Source organism: Marmota flaviventris, chromosome 15 (genome assembly GCF_047511675.1).
Source record: "Marmota flaviventris isolate mMarFla1 chromosome 15, mMarFla1.hap1, whole genome shotgun sequence".
Classification (NCBI taxonomy): Eukaryota; Metazoa; Chordata; class Mammalia; order Rodentia; family Sciuridae; genus Marmota; species Marmota flaviventris.
Genome location: NC_092512.1, coordinates 33387160 through 33410825, shown reverse-complemented (window position 1 = coordinate 33410825; position 23666 = coordinate 33387160). Strand labels below are relative to the sequence as shown.

The window sequence follows — 23666 nt, the reverse complement described above, 5'->3', positions numbered from 1 at the left end:
GTGTTGTTATCTATGATTTTGAGAAATAATATAATATTTTGACTCCTGATATCAAACTAATTAAAATGGTCTAAATTACTGACAGTGAAAACATGAACTGTTGAAACTTATATCATGTTATATTAACATGTTTGAGTATGTGGGCAAATTAATATGACTGCAAATATCATCATCCTAAATATTTTAGGAAAATGACATTTAACATGATACATTTAACATGATACATTTAACAAACTACTGAAATCCTAAAAAAATTTTTTGAGAAAGCATTGTTTCCGCATATAAAATATTATTTTAATAGACAATACTGTAGATTTATAATTATGTTCAATGTTTTGGGAAATTACTTAATTATATAACAATTTATTGTTATGATTTAAAATTATGTACACTGTAGCCATCAAACCCACTATTTATTTATTTATTTATTCTAATTTATTATACATGACAGCAGAATGCATTTCAACTCATAGTACACATACAGACCATAATTTTTTTCGTCTCTGGTTGTACACAAAGTCGAGTCACACCATTCGTGCCTGCTAAATCTATTTTTAAATAGACTTTTATTTATTAACTATTAATACAGTTCTATGGCATTTTTATCTACAATTTTTGGCTACACACTTTGTGATCACCTCTTCATATTACAGTTTGGTTGTATCAACTGCTTACATGTGCGTAGTATTGGTTGTACAAATTGTTTTTCCTCATATGATTTCATACTCTCTTTTGCTTATTTAGGAAGATTATTATAACTTTATTTTTTTCTCATTACTTTTTGATCATTGAGATTCTTCATCATTATGAAGAGTTTTTTTTAATATAAATGGGTTTTATTAAACAGGGATGAGAGGTGGGAGGGAAAGGGAGAGAGAAGGGAAATTGCATGGAAATGGAAGGAGACCCTCAGGGTTATACAAAGTTACATACAAGAGGAAGTGAGGGGAAAGGGAAAAATAATACAAGGGGGAGAAATGAATGACAGTAGAGGGGGTAGAGAGAGAAGAGGGGAGGGGAGGGGAGAGGAGGGGGGTAGTAGAGGATAGGAAAGGCAGCAGAATACAACAGACACTAGTATGGCAATATGTAAATCAATGGATGTGTAACTGATGTGATTCTGCAATCTGTATACCGGGTAAAAATGGGAGTTCATAACCACTTGAATCAAAGTGTGAAATATGATATATCAAGAACTATGTAATGTTTTGAACAACCAACAATAAAAATTAAAAATATATATATAAATGGGTTTTGACACTTAAAATTTATCATTAGTCTTTTGTATTTATGCTTATGTTTGTATCCTCTACATCCCTTTATAGTGTAATTTCAGTATAGTTAATACTTCTTATTCACTGGTATACTACAGCCAGAGCCAGTTATATAACTTGTGTTTCCTTCTTTTCAGTGACAACATTTTGGTAGCTTTAAGATCATATTGGAATATCTGTGCTCTGGAAATTGGCCAATACCTCTAAAGTCAAATTTTTACTTTTTTTTTTTTTAAAGAAGTGATTGTTATATCTTTACCAATATATCACCACTTTACATACTACAATTAACTTTAGAATTGACACAATTTAAATGTTTTACATTTAAGTGTTAAAGGGCTAGAGAAACAGAAATGAGTATATAATCAAGTTCTTTATGAAAGCAACAGAAGAATACTCAGAGAAAATATTAATAGATATTAAAAATATGTAGGTGAATATATTAAATATATTTTAAATATAAATTTAAGTTTGATATTTGGCAGAGTGATAGGAAGTATTGGTCAAACCTGATGATTTTTGCTTTGTTGTCATTTGGGTTGCTTAATCCTAATTTCATCTAATTTGTTTAATTAATCCTTGGTTAACAAAAACATATCCTAGTTAAATGGTAGAGTAGTTATAAAACTGCTCACATCTACTATATTTTTTCTGTTCTATTTTCTGTAACTTTATACTTCTGTCTTTAAGAAATGTCATTTATACTTACAGCCTATGTTATTCCCATTGTACTTACAATAGTATGTCCAGAGTAAAGTTCTTTCTTTTCTTTAAAATACTGTGTAATTCAACTTCTATGTAAGTTACTATTGGAACAGATCACTGTTGTGAAATTATGCCAAAATTACTTCTTCTCCATTTGTTAAACAAGGTTCAAAATCATATGCTTAATTTAAAAACTTTTAATTGAACATTAGAAAATAGCTTCTTTAATAACTTGTGAATATATAGTTTTTTATTCTTTTGTGATTATCATTTTACTAACAACTTAAATATGTCAGGATAAACCTTTGCATTTTTCAGGTATTATGGCATCTTTTCCTTACTTTGTTGTTTTTAATGACATACTAGTTCATAAGCTCCTTAAATTTCTAATATGTATTCAGATGACAAATTATTCATCATTCAATATGAAAACAATTTATTAATATTTTGCTGCCTTTATAAACTTTGTTCATTATATATAGTAAAAAAACAAGTTGTATCCTCTGAACTTGTGATAAAAGACTAAAATACCCTTTCCCCTATAAATTTTGTAAGTTGTCTTTCCCTAAAGGAAATTCAATTTTTAAATAGAAATCAGGAATTCCAAAATGAACAGTTTTTTTTTTCATGCTAAGTTTCTAACAATTATTTCTTGGATTTCAGATAATATAAATAATCATGAGTTATAACATAGAACTCATAATCATTAATATAAGTAAGGCAGTTTATTATTAATTTTTTATTTTTTGTACCTTGACTTACTAATTTCTATCTTTTAGCCTGTAATTCTTTGAATTTGGTCAAGCTTTCTAATAGCATAATTTGAATTTGATTTTTTTTCTGATTCAGATCTGTTGTATTTTCATTTAATTTTGTTCAGAATTTTTTTTTATATTTTGAACATAAAAATGGTAAACTATGTAGTCTGTACTATAAAGTAGAAATTAGATTTCAACAACCCTATTACATGTAAAGGTTTTAAAATGTACTTTTGACATTACCTTACCATTTTTTTTTTCAGGTAAAGCCTTATGTTCATATAATTCAGGTAAATTTTTAGCATGTCCAGTGTTTAATGCATGTATCCATATGCGGAGTTTAATTGGTTTTGTTGTTTTATGCTTTGTTTGGCTACTGTGTTCCTAACCAGTGTGTTAATTTTCTAACCAGTGTGTCGGTAACTTCCTTTTTCTGTTGTAGAAATTTTCCAGTATCTTCATGTTTACACTTTTATTATTTTGATATTAAAGACCATTTATAGAAATATGGTTATTAATTTCACTGTATTTAATTTGTCTCCTTTAATATAGTATCATTTGTCATTTAAGTACATTTTAGTATATACTGTTTCAAAAATTTATATAAGTGAGTAGAATTTATAACATTTTTTTACTTATGGGGCACTGGTGTTAAAAATGTTAACATTGAATTAAAACCATTAAAACTACCATGGTGGCTGTAGTTTCCATTATTTTAGCAATTTTGCCTTTTATTCCAATAAAAACTGAATAACCTTAGTGTTATTACAATAATGTATCATGAAATTTTTTACACATTTATAGAGCATATGCCAGTATATTATTTATTGATCATAAAATTTTTAACTAATCAGTGGACTTTCCTTGGTTTTGATAATTTTAAATATGTTTGTTAGGGTAAATATTAAAATGTTTAATTTTAACTTCTATATTTAAAAAAATGATCTTCTTCAAAAGATTAGGAAGTAATTATAAGAAGCTTTAGGAGTGGAATACTAAAGTTTCAAATCTATGAAAGAACCCTATTATTTACAGTAAGATGGATCTGTCTTGTATTAACAATAGCAAAAATGGACATAATACATGAAATATCTCTTTGAAAAACCCTGAACATCAAACAATTAAGGATAGTAATTGCTAAGAAAAGGGAAAGAAATAAGTTAAATCCCAAAATTGTCCTAACCTGCCACTTTAATAGGTATAGACATTACTACTAAAATGTGGTATAGACATTCCTGGTGACAGTATACGGGGAGAGAACTCAAATGAATCCTGTGTACTTCATAAGCTAAATAGATGGACCTAGAATTCACAAAACAGAGTATTGGAGAAGAGAGAACTGCAAAGAAAGAACACCAGAAATCTTCAGAGGAACCACCTCAATAAGTCAGCTGAGTATTGATTGGCACATAAATGTGAGGCATTTACCTAATTCTATGGAAAGAAGCACCCAAAAGAATTAGAAGTAATAGTGCCTGTGAAGAGTGCCTGTTGAGTACATTTAAGTTTCTGCCTTCACTAATAGGGAATAATCAGCTCTAGAATGAATAGAATAATTTTTACAAAGAATTAAAACAATAATTTAAAAGGAACAGTATATTTCTAGGTAAAATACCTACATGCAGATGAAAGCTAAAAAAAATATTCACAGGAATACAAAAACATCCACAACATTCACAATGTGAGGTTCACAATGACCAGCATCTGGTTAAAAAAAATTTTTTTTTTTAAAGATGGGGGAGTCATCAGAACTAAAGAAGTGGCATAGATATTACAGGTAGTAGACAAGGATACTAAATAGTTCCTAGAAATGTATTCCAATTTTCAAAATGTTAATTAGACATGTTGAAAATGTAAATGGACCCAAATCAAACATCTAGAAATGAAAACTACAAAGTTTGAAATAAAAATATGCTTATTAGGATTAATAACAATAAACAGTTTAAAAACAAAAAAATTAATGAACTTGAAGATACAGCAATAAAAACAATTCAAAATGACGTGTAAATTAAAAAAGAGAATATAAAAAATATAGAACATCTATGAGCTATGGAAAACTTGAAGCTGCCTAATGTAAAGATAATTTAATTCTCTGTGAGAAATAAGGGAGAATATAAAAAGAGATGACTGAAAAAATTTCAAATTTGATGAAAAACATAAACCCATATAGATAGGAAGCTCAGTGAATTTCAAGCACAAGAAACCTTAATAGGATCAGAGAAGGCACATCAGAATTAAATGCCTTAAAAGAAATGGTAAAAAGAAAACTTTATAAGGATTCAGAGTGAAAAAAACAAAACAACTCAGTACATAGCTGAGGAACAAAAATAAGGATGATTGCATTTTTTTTTCATTTTAGTGCAAGAACTCAAAGAAGAAAATAAAATCAATATATTTGCAAATTATATATATACCATTTCAAAGCACAGACTAAATAAAGACTTTGTTTCAGACTTAGGAGTCCTCAATGAACTCATCCAGGAAAGAGGTACTATAACAAGTGTTAAAACAAGTCCTTCAGATAGAATATTGAGAACAGATGGAAATATAGAATATATAGTTGTGCACAGGAATGAGTAAACAGAAATGGTAACTGCATTGATAAATATGTAAGATTTGTATTAATGTATATATACCTTTAAATATAACCGATTGTTTAATCAAAACTAATGGCAATGTAGGCCAGGTGGAGTGGCACACACCTGTAATACCAGCAATTCCTGAGGCTGAGACAGGAGAATTGCTAGTTCAAAGCCAGCCTCAGTGGATTAGCCAGGCAATTAGCAACTCAGCTAGACCTTGTCTCTAAAATATCAAAGGACTGGGGATGTGGCTCAGTGGTTAAGCACCTTTGGGTTTAATGCCCAGTCCTAAAAACAAAACAAACAAACAAAAAACACCACCACCACCACCAACAACAACAATAAAAACCCAAAACTAATGGCAATGTAGTATAACATTTGCAACTTATATAAAAGTAAAGTATATGACAATAATAATGAAAGGTTGAGAAAGGAAAAATGAAAGTGTGGGATTATATGGTTTTTAAATTATAGCATGCGTAATATGATGTCATTTGAAAGGAGTTGAAATAAGTTAAAGATGTATAAACTCTAATACAACAAAACAAAATATTATAATTTATTAGACAATACAAAAGATAAATGGAACTTTAAAAAAAAAAAAGACAGAAAAATAGTAAAAGCAAGCCTAAAACAGATGGGATAAATAGCAAGTTGATATAAACTAACCAAGTCAATGACCAGATTAAATAGTCAGAATATCCCAATTAAAAGACAGAGATTGTCATTTGAGTTTCCAAGACACTAGTGAGAATCCAAATATACAAGCATCAGGCTAAAAGAAAATATTTGAAAATTGTGTGTTTGACAAAAGACTGACATTCAGAATATTTAATGGACCCTTAAAACTGAAAAACAAGTGATAAATAATGCAATTAAAAGTGGGCAAAAATTTGATAGCCATTTTTAAAGAAGAAAATATACCAATGTCAAATACAGACATGAAAATGTAGTCAGTAACAGAAGTTATTAGTGAAATGCAAATAATTATCACAATGATATATTGCTTCACTTGTACTCTAGAATAAATGTAAAAAAGATAGTGACAAATATGGGCAAAAATGTGAAGAGATTGAAACCTTCATATATTTGCTTATTGAAGTGTGAAATGCTATAGCCACTTTGCAAAATAGTTTGGTAGTTTGTTAAAAAAAATTAAAAGTAAATTTTACCACATAACCCAACAATTCACTTCTAGAAATATACTCAAGAGAAATGAAAATAAATGTTCACTTAAAAACTTGTACATGAATATTTGTAGAAGCATTTATAATGATCAAAAGTGGGAATAATCTAAATATTCATCACCTGGTACATAGATAAATAAAATGTGGAATAGACATACAACAGATTACTATACATAACAAGGAAGAAAGTACTTGTATGTGATATAATGTTGGACCTTAAAAATTCTGTGCTTAATGAAATATGCCAGATGCACAATCTAAATGTTGTATGATTACATTTATATAACATATAGAGAAATAACAAATCTATAGAATCAGAGATTAAATTAGTAGTTGTCTGACTGGGGTGGGCAGGGGGAGTGACTGAAAAGGGCTATAAGGAATTTATTTGGAGTGAAGGAAATGTTTAAAAATTGGATTCTGGTGAAGTTTATACAACTGTTTAAATTTATTGAAAATTCCTGAATTGTGCAATTAAATTAAACTTATGTGAGTTATACTTCAATTTTAGAAATACAGTGATAAAACTAAAGAACAATTAGACACATCTCAATTAAATTCAGATATTCTGATACTTCAATTCACAGAACCAATAGAAAAATCAGTAATACTATACAAGCCTTGGATAACATTACTGACCAACTTAACCTGATTGTCACTTATTGCTCCCTAGAACAACAATCTGATGACACTTATTGCTCCCTAGATCAACAGCAGAATATACATTCTTTTCATGTTCATACATACATTTACTAAGACCTTATTTTGGCCCAAACAAGTCTCAATAAATTTAAAAATATTCAAAGTATGTATCCTGACCATAATAGAATTAGATTAGAAGTCAGTAACATAAAATTTGTAGAACATCTTTTAGGATTCAACAAAAAATTACACATGTCTAAATAACCAGACATCAAAGAAAAAGTCAAAAGGAAATTAAAATTATTTTGAACTGAAAACATATCTTATCAAAATAAATGGGAAGCAACAAAAGCAGAACACATGGGGAAATTTGTAGCACTAAAAATGTCTCAAATTAATAATTTTTTTTATAACAAACTAGAAAAGTATAGCAACTTGGGCCCAAATTAAGTAAAAGAAAGGGACTAATAAAAGAAAAGAATTCAATGGAATAACAACAATAAAAAAAGAAACATTTGAATAAAGCTATTGATTGGCACTATGAGAAGATCAATATGGATCTTACGGAAGGAAAGGAAGAGAGCAATAAAATTGATTAAAAAAATTATAGTCAGAATAAGAGAGAAGGGGGGGATTACCAATATCAGAAAAATGGTAATATTTATACAGAATCTACAATTATTAAAGGGACTGCAAGGAAAAATTGTTTAAAAAAATTATGCTAGTACATTTGACAACGTAGATGAAATAGAAAATTTACTTGTAGTACAGAAGCTTGAAATTCATTCAAAAAGAAAGATATAACTTAAATACCCCTGTATCTGTTAAAGAAATTGAATTTGTACCTGAGACCTTTCCACAAAGAAAAGTCTAGGCCTAGATGACTTGACCAGTTATGTTTACCAAACATTTAAGGTTCATAAAATACTAATTCTATGCAAACTCTTGCAGAAAATTGCAAGGTTGAGAATACTTCCCAACTTTTTTTTTTATCAATTAAACATTAAAACCTGTTACTAACTCCTATTAGAAGAAATTCACAAGTCATTAGAACTCATGAAATTTTTCAAAAAATTATCATATTAAAATTTAAAAGATTAGCAAAAGAAAAAAGGAAATTGAATTCATGGTACATAAAAACATTAATATATTGTGACTAAATTGTATGTATGATGGAAATGTAATGTTTGCCTAAAATTAAAAAATCAAGGTAATGTTAACTTCTTAAAAAGAAAAAACATGTATATTATCATTTCAAGAGAGTCAGAAAGAGCATCTGGAAAAATTCACATCTATTTCTATTTAAAAATAAAACAAACCAAAAAAAAAAAAAAAAAAACTGAACAAAATGGAATAGAAAAGGGCTTCCTTAACCTGATAAAGGGAATCTATCAAACCCCAGGGTTAAATCATAGTGGTGAAATACTGAAATGTTTCTTCTTAAGGTCAGAACAGGGAAAGGATGTTTGGTCTCTCCACTTCTATTCAAAATTGTACTTGAGAGTCTAGCTGACAACAAAAAGAAATAAAGTACCTCCAGCTTGAAAACAAACAAGTAAAATTGTCTTTATTTGTATATGTGGGATCTTCACCGAAAATACAATGAGATCCATGCAAAAATTATTATAACTGAAAAATGAATTTATAGCAGTTACTGGATGCCAGGTCAAGATACAATATCACTTTATTTCTGTGCACTGGCAATGAAAAATTGAAAACTGAAAACTACAATGCCTTTTCAAATAAAATAAAAAATATGAAATATTTAGGGGGTAAAATTTGGCAAACCATATAAAGGTTTAAAACTGAAAACTACAAAACACTATTAACAGAAGTTTTAAAAGACCGAAATAAAGGGAGAAAAACACTGTTCATGAGTCAGAAGTGTCAATAATATTAATTTGTACCCCCTGATTTAAAAATCCCTGAAGGCTTTTTAGTGTATATTGCCAAACTCATTCTAAAACTTATTTGAAAATCCAGAGTACCTAGAATTGTTAAAAATAATTCTGAAGAAAGGTCAAAGTTGGAATCCTCACACTACTTAATTTCAAACTTATAAAACTGCAGTGATTAAGGACAACATGTTAAAAATAGATAAATGCATCGATACAACAGATTAGAGAATACAGATATAGAGCCACATATATGTAGATAAATGATTCATTAACTAAATTGTGGACAATAAAGCTATAAAACTCCTGGGAGGATACTTTAACAACTTGAGTAGGCAGATTTCTTCAATAGTAGACCTCAGCTATCATCTGCCAGATAAGAAATTAGTAAATTGGATTTCTTGAAAGTGAAAAATCTTTATTCTTTGAAAGACATTGTTAACATAACAAAATGTAAGCCACAGACTGGGAGAAATATTTGCAAATTATATATATGAGAAAGAATTTATATGAAATTCATAGAGAACTGTCAAAACTCATGACTAAAAAAATAACAATAAAAATGGACATAAGAATTGAAAGAACACTGAAAAAGATAGAGGGATGGAAAATAAGCACATGAAAAAAAGACAGAATTAGTCTTTAGGAAAATGTAAATGAGATACTTATTGCACACATATTAGAATGACTAAAATGAATATGACCATCCATATCAAGCATTGCAGACATAGGTAGCAACTAAGACTCCGGTCGGAATGTAGTTTGTCGTAGTCTCTTTGGAAACACTTTTGGCAACTTATTAAAACAGTAAACATACAACTATCATATAGGTCAGCCATTCCATTTCTAGCTATTTGCCAAAGAATGAAAGCACATGTCCATCTTGCATACAAATGTTCTTGTTATTTTTATTTGCAATAGCCAAGTAACCCAAATTCCCAGCAACTATAAAATATTTGTATATATTTCTATGTAAAGAAATAAAAATAAATTGTGGTTAGTCATATAATAGGATATTACTCAGCAATAGAAATTAATGAACTGTGGCTCAGTGGTAGAGTTCTCACCTAACATGTGCAAGGCCCTGGGTTCAATCCTCAGCAACACCACATAAAAATAAATAAAGGTATAAAAAATAATTTATTAAAAAAAGAAATGAACTACTGATAATATCACAACAAGAAGGAATCTCAAAATATTGTTCTGTGTGAAAGATGACACACATAGGGTTCATACTGCACACTTATATTTATATGCATTTCTAAGAAATGGAAACCAGAGAATGAAATAGAAACTAATAAAATAGAACATGACTGAGTAGGTAAAATTTTGAAAATCCTGAAATGTTAAGAAGACATCAGGTACAAATATGTAATATGAGTTTAAAAGAGGAGTTAACTTCAGATATACTACATATTAAAATAAGTCCTTCAGTTCAGGTAATGGAACTCTATCTACAAATATATTTCAATAATTTTGAAAGCATAAGTAATACGGACAAGTTCCTAGAAAATAATTTTTGTGAAAGTTGACTCAGTAAGGAATAAATGGTTGAGAATTACATATGCAGAGATATTTTCACTATATTAAAAAAAGGAGGTAAAACTAGACCCAGACAATTTTTACAGGTGATTTGAATAACAAGTTTTCCTAAGCTAATAAAACTCTTGCTGAATATACATAAAATAGAAATATTTCCAAGCTCTTTACATAGAAAACATGGCTTTCATACCAGAAATTTACAAAGCCATTCCAAGAAAGGAAATTTATAGACCTATTTTATTCCTCAATATAGATGATCAAAGAGATTTTTTTAAAAAGAGCCATATAAAAGAGTAGTAAATCAAATGCAACAGTTTTATTAAAAAAAAAACTATGAATGTGAAAAACTTGTTTGTTTCAATGTGTAAATTGCAAAAGTTCCATAAAATTCAACATAAGTTTACAATTATATCTCCTATCAAATTACAAATTAGAAATGAACTTCCTTAACCATATAGAGTATCTATTAAAAATGTATAGGAAATCACATCTTAATTGGCCAATGATAAAATTATTCCTTTAAAAAAACATGAGCAAGAGAATGATTGTAGAGGAGATCTCTACATCTTAGATAAATATAATTTAGAAACATTAAGGATTCAAAGGAAGAAACAAAGCTATTATTATTTTCAGATGATAAAATTGTTTACCTATAACTCCCCAAAGAACCTATAGACAAATTATCATTTACTACGATGGCTGGATGTAAGATTAATATATAAAAGTCTATTGCATCTCTCTACATTGGAAACAAATTAAAATATTTTAAAAAGACAATCTACAATAGTACCAGGAAATAGTAAATATCTAGGGAAAATATCTAATAAAAATTGTATAATACTACTATAGAAAAAGTGATAGCATTTTATTAAGTAACTTTAAGGAACACCTAAACAAATGAATAAATGCCACAACCACTAATAGGAAGATACAGTATTATATAATTCAGTATTATAGATTGTCAGTTTCCCCTATTTTAGCTATACATTCAATACAGTTTGCATCCTATTGGATATCTTTATGATAAATGATGAACTGATTCTAAATACATGGAAAACAGAAGGGACAAAGATAACCAGAAAGCAGGGAGGACAGGGAGGTGAAAATTCCTTATCAGATGTTAGAATTTACTATTATTTGACACAGCGTGCTACTGGCATGAAAATAAACCAATAATGGAACAAGAGAAAGAGCCCTGAAGCCGACTCATTTATATACGGATCTGAAGTAATGTGAAAAATCAACAGGAGAAAAATAGATGATTTAATGAGTGAGCTGGAAAAAAATTGTTATCCATAAAGAAAAGAAAATAGATGAAATTGGGTCTGTGTCTTACATCATATATAAGAAAACAAAATCTAGGTGGATTAAGGACTTAAATATTATGTAATTTAGGTTCAGTCCGGAAGCTAATGTGCTTAGTGCTGTAGCACTATTAGAGATATGAAATAAAATTTATTGTAAAGAATAATCTTTACAAAATTGTGCGAGGAGCTGGGATTTCTTTTTAAGCTGGGAATTCATTCTTTGTAAGAAAATGAAGAATCTGAGAAAAGTCACTTGCCAGAAACCACAAAGGGGAGCTAGTAAAAGTCTGGAGCAGACAGTTGTGCTTCATCTAGCCGAGATCCTTAAGTCTCTTTGGAATGGGAGGATAGGTTTGGACAGAAAAATGCGTGCAAAATGGGGAAATCAAGGAAAGAATGCCTGAGGAAAAACTAGAACACGTGTTTATCTCTCATTCCTTCTGGTCTTGATACTTGGATAATCTACAAACTAATTTCATGTATTTTGTCATGAATCTGCCCATGTCCTTGGCCTAGGTCTGGGAGGGGTTCCAGCAGGACCAGGACCCAGAGGAACATCTAAAATCCTGAACTTTGGTTTTATTATAATTATTTTTTAAAAAACTAGAAATAATTGAAAAGAGAAATTGAAGAACCACAATCATAGTGACAATCTCTCAGAAATGTGAAACAGTTTACCCAATTTAATTAATAGGATATGTCCCCAAAATATATTCATTTCATCTACACATGAAATGTTTGTAAATATTTGCTGTTAATTTTTTAATGCATTCATAACAGTATAAATTTAAAAATCCATATAGGGAAAAGTCTCCCACTTATTTTTTCAAACATCTATTTCTCTTTCTGTGAATCAATCAGTCACCAATTTCTATATATTTTAGGTACTCTATGCCTATACAGACACAATCATATAGATTTTTTTTTCTAGCATATGTAGGAATATATAACTACTTTGGGCATCCTATTTTTTATTTTTAATCGCTTCCTCTTTTTAGTGGTTGCTTTTGAATTTTTAACACATTTACCTAACAAAGTAATATTAATTAACATGTCTACCTTTCTTCCCTAAACCATATAAAAATTTTATAATCTAATTTATATCTGTATTACTACCAGAACTTTATATCTCCTCCGTGTTTGTCTTTATTATAATTATTGTCATTTTATTCATTCAGAGTTTGTTGCGATTTATCTGAATTATTACCAATTTTTTTGTACTTTATTCCTTTCTTTTGGGATAAATTTATTCTTCCCCCTCCTCTGTCCTTCTTTTCCTACCTTACCTCCCTCCCTCCCTTCCTCATTCCTTTGTTACTATATTGACACAGTGTGCTACTAGCATGAGAATAAACCAATAATATTTATTTTTGGGTGCTGAAAATTGAACCCAGCGTCTCATGCATATTAAGCACATGCTTTACAACTGAGTTATACTCCCTGCCCCTAATTTCTTTATTTTTGAATTACAATTTTAAAAAGTTCTTTCAGTGAAGAATTACAAACAGGGTTTGTTTTCTGAATATATATCCTTATTTCTTCTTCATTCCTTACAGCAGGTTAGCTATTTATAAAATCCTGGTATCAGTTTATTTTCTCTTAGCATGCTGACAATATTATTCCAATACATATGGCTTCCAATTTTGCAGAAAAGTCTCTCCATTAATTTAAATTTTCTTTAATATGTTAGCAGCTGTTTGAGCTGAATTGTGTCTTTTAAAAAAGATATGTCAAGATGAGAAGCTTTTTATTTTGAATCCATCACATTTATTGATTCTTGATTTTATTTCTTGTACTATAGGAATTTTATTAAGGAAGTCAAGGCCTAATCTGTCATGATAGAGATTTGGGCCTACTTTTTCTTCTACTAGGTATAGCGTCACTGGTTTTATTCCTAGGTCTTCGATCCACTTTGAGTTGATTTTTGTGCATGGTGAGAGAGAAGGATTTAATTCATTTTGTTGCACATGGATTTCCATTCTTTCCAGCATCATTTGTTGAAGAGGCTATTTTTTCTCCATTGTATGTTTTAGGTGCTTTTGTCTAATATAACTGTAGTTATATGGGTTTGTCTCTGTGTCCTCTATTCTGTACCATTGGTCTACAAGTCTCTTTTGTTGCTAATACCATGCTGTTTTTTTTTTTTTTAACTATTGCTCTGTATTATAGTTTAAAGTCTGGTGTAATGATGCCCTGCTTTACTCTTCTTGCTAAGGATTGCTTCAGCTATCTGGGTCTCTTATTTTTCCAGATGAATTTAATTACTTCTTTTTCTGTTTCTATGAGGAATGTCATTGGGATTTTTATTGGAATTGCATTAAATCTGTATAGTGCTTTTGGTAGTGTGGTCATTTTGACAATATTATTTCTGCCTATCCAAGAACAATCTATTGTAAATGGGGTAGTTTTCCTTGTTTCCCTTTCAGAGGATTTGTCACTGTTATACCCTTTGATTTTGGGGTGTTGATTTTATATCCTGCTACTTTGCTGAATTCATTTATTAGTTCTAGAAGTTTTCTGGTGTAATATTTTGGGTCTTCTAGGTATTAGAATTATATCCTCGGAAAATAGTGATAATTTGTGTTAATTTCATATCTGTATCCCTTTAATTTCTTTCATCTGTCTAATTGCTCTGGCCAGTGTTTCAAGACCTATGTTAAATAGAAGTGGTGAAAGAGGGCATCCCTGTCTTGTTCTGGTTTTTAGAGGGAATGCTTTCAGTTTTTCTCCACTTAGAATAATGTTGGCTTGCGGCTTAGCATAAATAGCTTTTAAGATGTTGAAATATGTTACTGTTATCCCTAGTTTTTTTAGTATTTTGAACATGAAGGCTCAACAAAATACATGCTGTATTTTGTTGAATGCTTTTCTGCATCTATTGAGATGACCATATGATTCTTGTCTTTAAGTCTATTGATGGAATGAATTGCATTTAATGATTTCCGTCTGTTGAACCAAGCTTGTTTCCCTGGGATGAACCCCACTTGATTGTGGTGCGCTATATTTTTGATATGTTTTTGTATTAGATTTGCCAGAATTTTATTGAGAATTTTTGTTTTTATGTTCATTAGAGATATTGGTCTGAAGTTTTCTTTCTTTGATGTGTCTTTGCCTGGTTTTAGAATCAGGGTGATACTGGCCTCATAGAATGAGTTTGGAAGTGCTCCCTCTTTTTCTATTTCATGAAATAATTTGAGGAGTATTGGTATTAGTTCTTCATTAAAGGTCTTGTAGAACTCACCTGTGTATCCATCTGGTCCTGGGCTTTTCTTGGTTTGTAGGCTTCTGATGGCATCTTCTATGGAATACTATTCAGCATTAAAAGAGAATAAAACATGGCAATTAGGCAGGTAAATGGATGGTGTTGGAGTATATAATGGTAAGTGAAGTTAGCCAATCCCCAAAACCAAATGCTGAATGTCTTCTCTGATATAAGAATGTTGATTCATAATGGGATTGGGCAGGGGTAGGAGCATGATGGATTAGACGAACTCTAGATAGAGCAAAGAGGAAGGAGGGGAATGAAGGGGGCATGGGAGTAGGAAAGATGGTGGAATGAATGGACATCATTACACTAAGCACATGTATGAAGATATGAATGGTGTGACTCTACTTTGTGTACAACCAGAGATATGAAAATGTATGTTCTGTATGTATAATATGAATTTAATGTATTCTGTTTTCATACATAACAAATTAGAATAAAATTATTGAAAGATACAAAAATGATTTGTCAAAGACTTATTTTCTAGTGCCTCAGTATATAGACTTTTTGTAAATTGGGTTTTTTGCAGAGGTAAACCAAGTTAGAAATGAGGTTAAATCAGGACACAGAGCAAAGATAATCTGAGTACACAGAGGGAGAAGATGGCCATGCAACTGGAGTGATGCATCTACAAGTGAAGGAACATCAGTGATAGCTGGAAACACCAGAAACTAGAAAAGACAAGGAAAGATTCTCAGAGTTTCCAGAGAGAAAATGGCCTTGCTAACATGTTAATTTTGGACTTCTAACCTCCAGAACTATAAAACAATAAATTGATGTCCTTTCAAGCTACCCAGTTTTGACTCTTTGTTATAGCAGCCTTAGGACACTAACATAGCAGTGTTTTGCTGAGATGAACTTTTACGGTTTTGTATTAGGTGTGTTCTTAAGTATTGCATGATTTTGGGTAGTCTTGTAAATGATATTGCTTTTGAAATTAATTTCCTATTTGTTCTTTGCTTTTGTCTAAGAAATATAATTAACTTTTATATTGACTGTGTGCTCTGGAACCTGATAAATTTATGTATTAGTCACATAATCTTTTAAATACTTTCTTTAGGAATTTTAATTTACATAATTATGATACTTTTTGTTTTATAACCTGTACAGCATTCATTTCTTTTCCTTATAGTATTGACCTATCTAGAATATGCAGTACGGTGTTGAAGATAAGACTTAGCCTTGAAGAGAACTCTTTATGTATTCCTTCTTTAGGGGAATGTATTTAATATTTCATATCTGAATGTACTGTTAGCTGTAGATTTTTGTGAATGTCATTTATCAGTTTGATGAAATTCCCTTCTTACCTGTCTATGATTTTTGATGGATGTAGATAACTATTTCAAATATTTCTGTACATCTATTGAGATAATCTTCATCTTTCAAGTATTGATAACTTCAATACACATAAAATAACATTAGAGAGAAAAATTCACAAATTTATTGCTATTGAAGTCAATTCCAATATAATTCTTTCTTTATCATCGGCAAGTCATATAATAATGTAGAGAATATGCAAAAGAATCAAAGAGCACAAATTACAAGTTTAATCTCAGAATCAGATGAAGAACTCTGAACCTAACAATAAATTCATATTCCTCTGTTAATTCATGAAACATTTATAAAAATTGTTAATAGGCTATCCCATCATTCATTTTAATAGAATTCAAAGAATTAACATAACATACATAACACAGGATATATTCTTCAACATTTTGTTATTAGGTCAATTATTTTAAAAAGAAGATAAATTTTATCCATACATTTGAAAATTTTAAACTATGGAAACTTCTATTGTAGTAAAAATTTTTTCATGCTCTGTGATCTCTATAATTTTGATATATCACTCAGTTGATGTTAACTTAGATTTACTAGAGTATAATAAATATATGATAGTCCTAGAAGGATATGCCTGGAATTGAATTTTGATCAATATATCACATAGAAATATTTGATTAATAAATGGAAGTACTGAGACAACAATGCTTTTGTGAAAACACATTAAAAGGCTGAAATTTATGTTGTTTTCATCCAATTTAAGGGTTTTCTCTATCTGATCAAGTGTAACTTCAGCACATATCATTTATGTTAGAAAAACTATACTTAAAATCAGAAATTAGACAAGACGTAGTATCTCCCATTTCTTTCTAGCATTGTGATTCTCGGTATAGTAAGGCAGGGGAAAACAAAGCTAAGAATTGGGAAAAAATTTTCTTTTATTCCTTTTAAAGAGAGAGAGAGAGAGAGAGAGAGAATTTTTTAATATTTATTTTTTAGTTTGCGGTGTTCACAACGTCTTTATTTTATTTTTATGTGGTGCTGAGGATCGAACCCAGCACCCTGCACGTGCCAGGCGAGCACGTTACCACTTGAGCCACATCCCCAGCCCAGGGAAAAAGATTTTCTATAAGGAAAAATCAAATCAAACAATAATCACAGCACTAGTAATAAAAAGATAGACCCATAATATGGTTGGATATTACATGTCTGTATTTGAGCAATTATTAGAAAAGATCATTTTTTAAGAATGTTTCTAATAGCAGTAGACAAAGGACACATGAAATAAATAGGGAAAATATTGTTGGTCAAAATTTGAAATTTCATAGTAAGACCTTAAAACAATGCAAACGGGAAAGATACCATGTACATGCCTAGCAAAACAATGCTATAAAGTACGACATTTCATTGTCAATTTGGTAATCTAAATCTAAACTTTATATGGAAGAGCAAAGGGACAAAATCCAAGACTCAAATAATAATGTGGATTGATGTTCTTTTCAGCATATGTCAGAGTAACATAGATAATGAATTGTTGGTTTATAGATATACAGCCTTTACAACAAAAAAATAGAGCATCTGAAAGATACTTGCAGATGAGATGTATGACTGAGGTATGATCACAGTTAAATGGGAAAGTGGTGAATAATAAAAAAATAATTCTGAGATATGTGCTATCCCTATGGAAAACTAAATTGAATCTGTATCTCACTCTGTATGCAAACTCATTTTAAGATGAATGAAAATATAAATGCAAAAATCAAAATTTTTAAACTTTCCAGAAGAAAATGAAGGAGTCTAATTCTCTGCTTATAAGGTCAGGAAAGATTTTTTTCAAATATTGAAAACACTAATTTTTGTCCATAATTTAATTGGTATACTACAATTTTACATAATGGTAGGATTTATTGTTACATGTTCAATATATTTACAATATAACTGTATAATTTGAACACTCTTCATTTCACATTTTTTTCCCTTTCCTTTCCCTCTTCCCTCTCCCAGGTCTCTTTCCTCTACTGATCTTCCTTTGATTATCATGAGATCTCCCACCATCATTCTTTTCCTTTTTTGCTTCCAAATAGGAGAGAAAACATAGAGCCCTTGACTTTCTGAGTTTGGCTTATTTCACTTAACAATGTTCTCAGGTTCCATCCTTGGTCCTGCGAATGACATAATTTCATTTTTCATATGGCTGAATAGAACTCCATTTTGTATGTATGCCACATTGTCTTTATTCATTCATCCATTCACAGTCATCTAGGCTGGTTCCATAGTTAGTCTATTGTATATTGTGTTGCTGTAAACCTGGGTATGGATGTATTGCTATAGTATTCTGAATTTAATTCTTTAGGATAAATACTGAGAAGAGGTATAGCTGGGTCATATTATGTTTCCATTTTAGTTTTTTTGAGAACTCTCCATACTAATTTCCATAGTGGTTGTACTAATTTATAGTTCCACAAATAGTGAAAACACTAATTTTAATAGAAAATATTAATAAATTAATTAAACTAAGGAATTCATCATTGCAATGTCAAAGAACAAAAACTAAAAAAATGAGAACATAATTGCAATATGTTTAACCTCTACAGGATTAATATCAAAACAGATAAAATCTCAATCTGAATATAAACATAAGATATGGAAGGAAACAGAATTTAAAAATCATTTATGACCCCTTCCCTATCTAGACACACACACACACACACGACAGTTCTTGAAGATGATAAAATGAACTTCATTTTTTGTTGGTGTAATTCTTGATGTGATCTTTGGCTAATACCAAAAGCTGGTCATCTTTATGTTCCATGTGTACCAGGTAAAACTGGTGCCAGGTACAGTCAAGTAAGCATTACCCTCATCCTTGAGCATTTGCCAAATGAAAAGTTTTTGTAGGCTGAGTAGCAACTCTCTGTAATTCTCTCCTCTATAGTTCCATCTGTGTGACTCCTCTCCTATCTAAAGTCCATTTAGAATGTATGTCCTCATTTACATATCTTTTTCTGCCCATTCCGTTGGGAAGTTGCCCAGTCTTTTGGGAAGTTGTCAGATAATTCTAATTTCAAAATTAGTTGGGTCTACAAATACCTCTGATGTGATTGTCTCTAAAGCTTTATGACATAAAAATGTGGAAAGAAAATAATAAGAGTCAATTTGGTGGAATCACATGATTAAAATACCAAGTATCTGGATCGGGTTTGTGACTCAGTGATGAAGTACTTTTATAGAATACAGACAGCCCTGGATTTAATCCCTAACTCTGGGATTAAATTCAGCACATTTTAAATTGCACATTGTCTTCTTCCTAGCCATTAAGAAGAAAATGAGAACTTTGGCTCCTGGCAATAGACTTTGCCTTCTCTCAAAGGGTAGGGATTTAAGCAAGCAAATAAACAAGCCAAACGGAAATGGGAAAAAACACATAGAGTATTTATAAGAGTAGGCTGCAAAATTGGAGGGCATTTCCTAGAACATTTTGATTATCTCTACAGTAAATACCATATACAATACAGGAAAACATATTTTCTTTTCTTTTTTTTTTTTTTTTTGGCGGTGCTGGGAATTGAACCCAGAGCCTTGTGCATGCCAGGCAAGCACTCTACCAACTGAGCTATATTCTCAGTTCACAAAGCATGTATTTTCTGATAAAACTGAACTCTAATTATTTAATAATGTGTAATGTAAGAGGAAAGACAAAAGAAGTCATTTTTGGAAACAGCAACACTGTTTTCATTTATCAGTAAATGCTTACTAATATCATGAGAGGGAAAAATGTTTTTAACAAAAGTCTTCTATTGTATAGGGTATGTATATTCCTGAGACACGTATAGGAGAAAAAAAATTAAATGTAGACAATAATATGTTTATTTCTGTACATGATGTTTCATAATTAAGTATGAAGTCATAATCTGCATTAGCCATCAAAGCCCTAGTTGAATTAATTTGATGCCAGTATGCCATTTTAGGATTAACATTTTAAAATTTTGTTATAGATTTCTTTTGTAAGGAACACAAACACAGTGTTCTTAAATTAAAATAACTATTAATGCACTTAGGCTATTAGAAAATAGCACAATTCATAATTTAGATGTATTAATTTTATGCATGATTCATTTCTTAAAGAAATAGAGAATTAGCTAAAAATTTTTACAAAAAAGGAAGTTTTCAAATATCTTAAATAGACTTTTCTAAATTATACTTCTCCATGAGCATGAAAAATAATTGGATATAACAAATTTCTTAGAAAACCAAGCTAAGAAAAGACACATTAATGCTTTTGAAAATGAATTTTATCTTGAAATTTATCTAGAATTAGGTCCTTCTGTCCCAAAATCATAAAATACCAACTTACCTTTTCTTTTTAGTGCTTGGAATTGAACCCAGGGGCGCTTAACCACTGAGCCACATCCCCATCCTTATTTTATATTTTATTAAACGACAGGTCCTCTCTAAGTTGCTGAGGCTGGCTTTGAACTCTGGATCCTACTGCCTCAGCTTCCCAAGCTGCTGGGATTGCAGACAGGTACCACTGCTCCCAGCACATACCTATTTTTCAAATAACTTTATCATCAATCAGTATCAAATAATTTATGTAATTATTTCATACTTAAATCAAGCTTTAAACCATTTAGAAACTTTGTCTTACACATTCCCAGAATTATTCTTGTGTAAGTTTTTAACTCCTCATCACCTCTATCCTCATATCTTGTAATATGTGTGAAAATAAGTGTTGTTGAACTCATTCATAATTATTTTACTTCTCTCTGTACTTTTTATTCTCAAGTGTTTAACTTGAAATCTTTTTATTTTCAGGTGGTTGATGGTTTTTTCCTCTTAAATAATCAGCAATTTAAATTATTGCTGTTGTTTTCTTCATAGGGTCAAAGAGAATAAGTGATAGTGAAGTATCTGACTATGACTGTGATGATGGAATTGGTGTAGTATCAGGTAAGAATTTTAGAATTATTTTATAATACTAAAAATGGAGTGTGAGTGTAATTCCTCATTATTTACCATTAATAAAAACAATAGAGAAAAATCTCTTGCTTCCTCATTTCCTAAAACAATTTTTTTATGACAATCAGTGGCAATTTGGACCCCTAAAGAGTTATTGGAATATCTATATAAATTATTAGATTGAATATTCTTGAAAGATGGCAATTAGGTAGATATTTGTAAGTTTTTTATACTAAAACAACTTAAAAAAGGATTTACAATAAATTGGAGGAGATATTGCATAATTGAAACTTCTTTATACTGAAGCAAAGTTGTGAAAATAAGTTGAAATCTTTTTGATATCACCAACATAACTACATATATCAAATATTTGAATGGGACTTCTGCATTTTTTTTCTATTGTATTCATATTAAGTATCATGTGCAGCTACATTTTGAAATTATACTACTGTAGTTACAATATTGCATTATCGTATGGTTAGAAAATTTCCAATATTCTCATATTTAGGTAGAAGATATGCTTTCTATAAATTCTGACAAAAAATACAATAGTCTTAATATTACAAATCAATTAACATGCCTGTATCAATATGCCACTTTTTAAAAACTAAAGTATTATTTTTTTGCTTTTGTTTTTTGTACTATGTGTGAACAATATATTCATGATTTAAGTAAGACTGCAAATATATTTTCCATATTTATGGTTTATATATTAAACCCCTCTGTAAAATGGTTATGAAAAATATTTCCCCCGTGGTTCCTTCTCAGAAGTCATTGCAATTTCTTTCTTTTTAAAAAATATTTTTATTAGTTGTTGATGGATCTTTATTTTATTTATATGCAGTGCTGAGAATTGAACCCATTGCCTCATGCATGCTAGGGAAATGCTCTACCACTGAGCTACAACCCCAGCCCCTGCAATTTCTTTTTCTGTTCATATTCTATTTCTTTGTTAGTTAATTATCTCACTTCTTGTCTATTTTAAATATTTAGCCACATAAGTTTTTTTTTTTTAAATCCAAAATATTTTCCTTCAGACCATTGAAAGCTCTTCATCTTAATGCCATTTTAGTACACAACTGAATTCTTTGATTTCTGTTTTCAAAGTGGAAATTTTTTTTTAATGATTCATGTATATGAGTACTACTTTAAATTAAAAACATGATAAATGAAAACAAAAAATGTACATATTAAAAGAGTATCATGTGATATCAATAGATGTACACATTGCATAATGTTTAAATCAAGTTAAACATATCTATTCCCTCAAACATTTCTCATTTGTTTTCGGTGAAAATAACCAGACTCCTTTCTTCTAGCTTTTTAAAGTAGTGGATAATTATTATCTATAGTCACCTTATCATACACACAAGAACTTATTCTTATGTCACTATGACTTAGTACCCATTGATCAAGCATTTCAGATCTCTTCCCCAAAAATACTTAAGTCTAATCTTTGTTATTTTTCCATTCTATCAAAGGAATTGTATTTTTTTAAAAAGTATAAATAGTTTATTATTTGGATTAATACTCAATGAAATATTTTTTCACATTACAGAGTATTGTTTAGAAAATCTATCCACAATTCATGCAATCATACATGTACCTAGGGTAATGATGTCTGTCTCATTTCACCATCATTCCTACCCCCTTGCCTACTCTCCACCTTTTCTTTTTTGGCCTCATCCAAAGTTCCTCCATGCATCCCATCACCCCCATTATGGATTAGCATCCACTTATCAGAGAAAACATTTGGCCTCTGGTTTTTTGGGATTGGCATATTTTGCTTAGCATCCTGTTCTCTAACTCCATTCATTTACCTGCAAATGCCATAATTTTATTCTCTTTTAATGCTGAGTATTATTCTATTGTGCACATGTACCACAGTTTCTTTATCCATTCACCTGTAGAAGGACATGTAGGTTGGTTCCACAGTTTGGCTATTGTGAATGGTGCTGCTATAAACATTGAAGTGACTGCATCACTGTAGTATGCTGTTTTAAGTTCTTTGGGTATAGAATGAGGAGAGGGATAGCTGGGTCAAATGGTGGTTCCATTCCAAGTTTTATAAGGAATCTCCATCATGCTTTCTAGATTGGTTGCACCAATTTGCAATCCCACCAGCTATGTATGAGTGTGCCCTTTCCCCCATATCCTCGCCAACACTTATTGTTGCTTGTATTCTTAATAATTGCCATTCTGACTGGAATGAGATGAAATCTTATAGTAGTTTTGATTTTCATTTCTCTAATTGCTAGAGATGTTGAAAATT

General features: G+C 30.2%; 1 protein-coding gene across 37 annotated transcripts in view; it reads left to right on the top strand.

The window, feature by feature from the left end:
• Positions 1–23666, top strand: part of Rims2 (regulating synaptic membrane exocytosis 2) — a 575440-nt gene that overhangs the window by 345209 nt on the left and 206565 nt on the right. For all 37 annotated transcript variants that reach the window (XM_027948945.2, XM_027948927.2, XM_027949060.3 and 34 more), the window contains one exon: positions 21317–21385. In XM_027948945.2, the coding sequence (XP_027804746.2) occupies positions 21317–21385 (69 nt within the window). The remainder of the gene's footprint in view (positions 1–21316; positions 21386–23666) is intronic.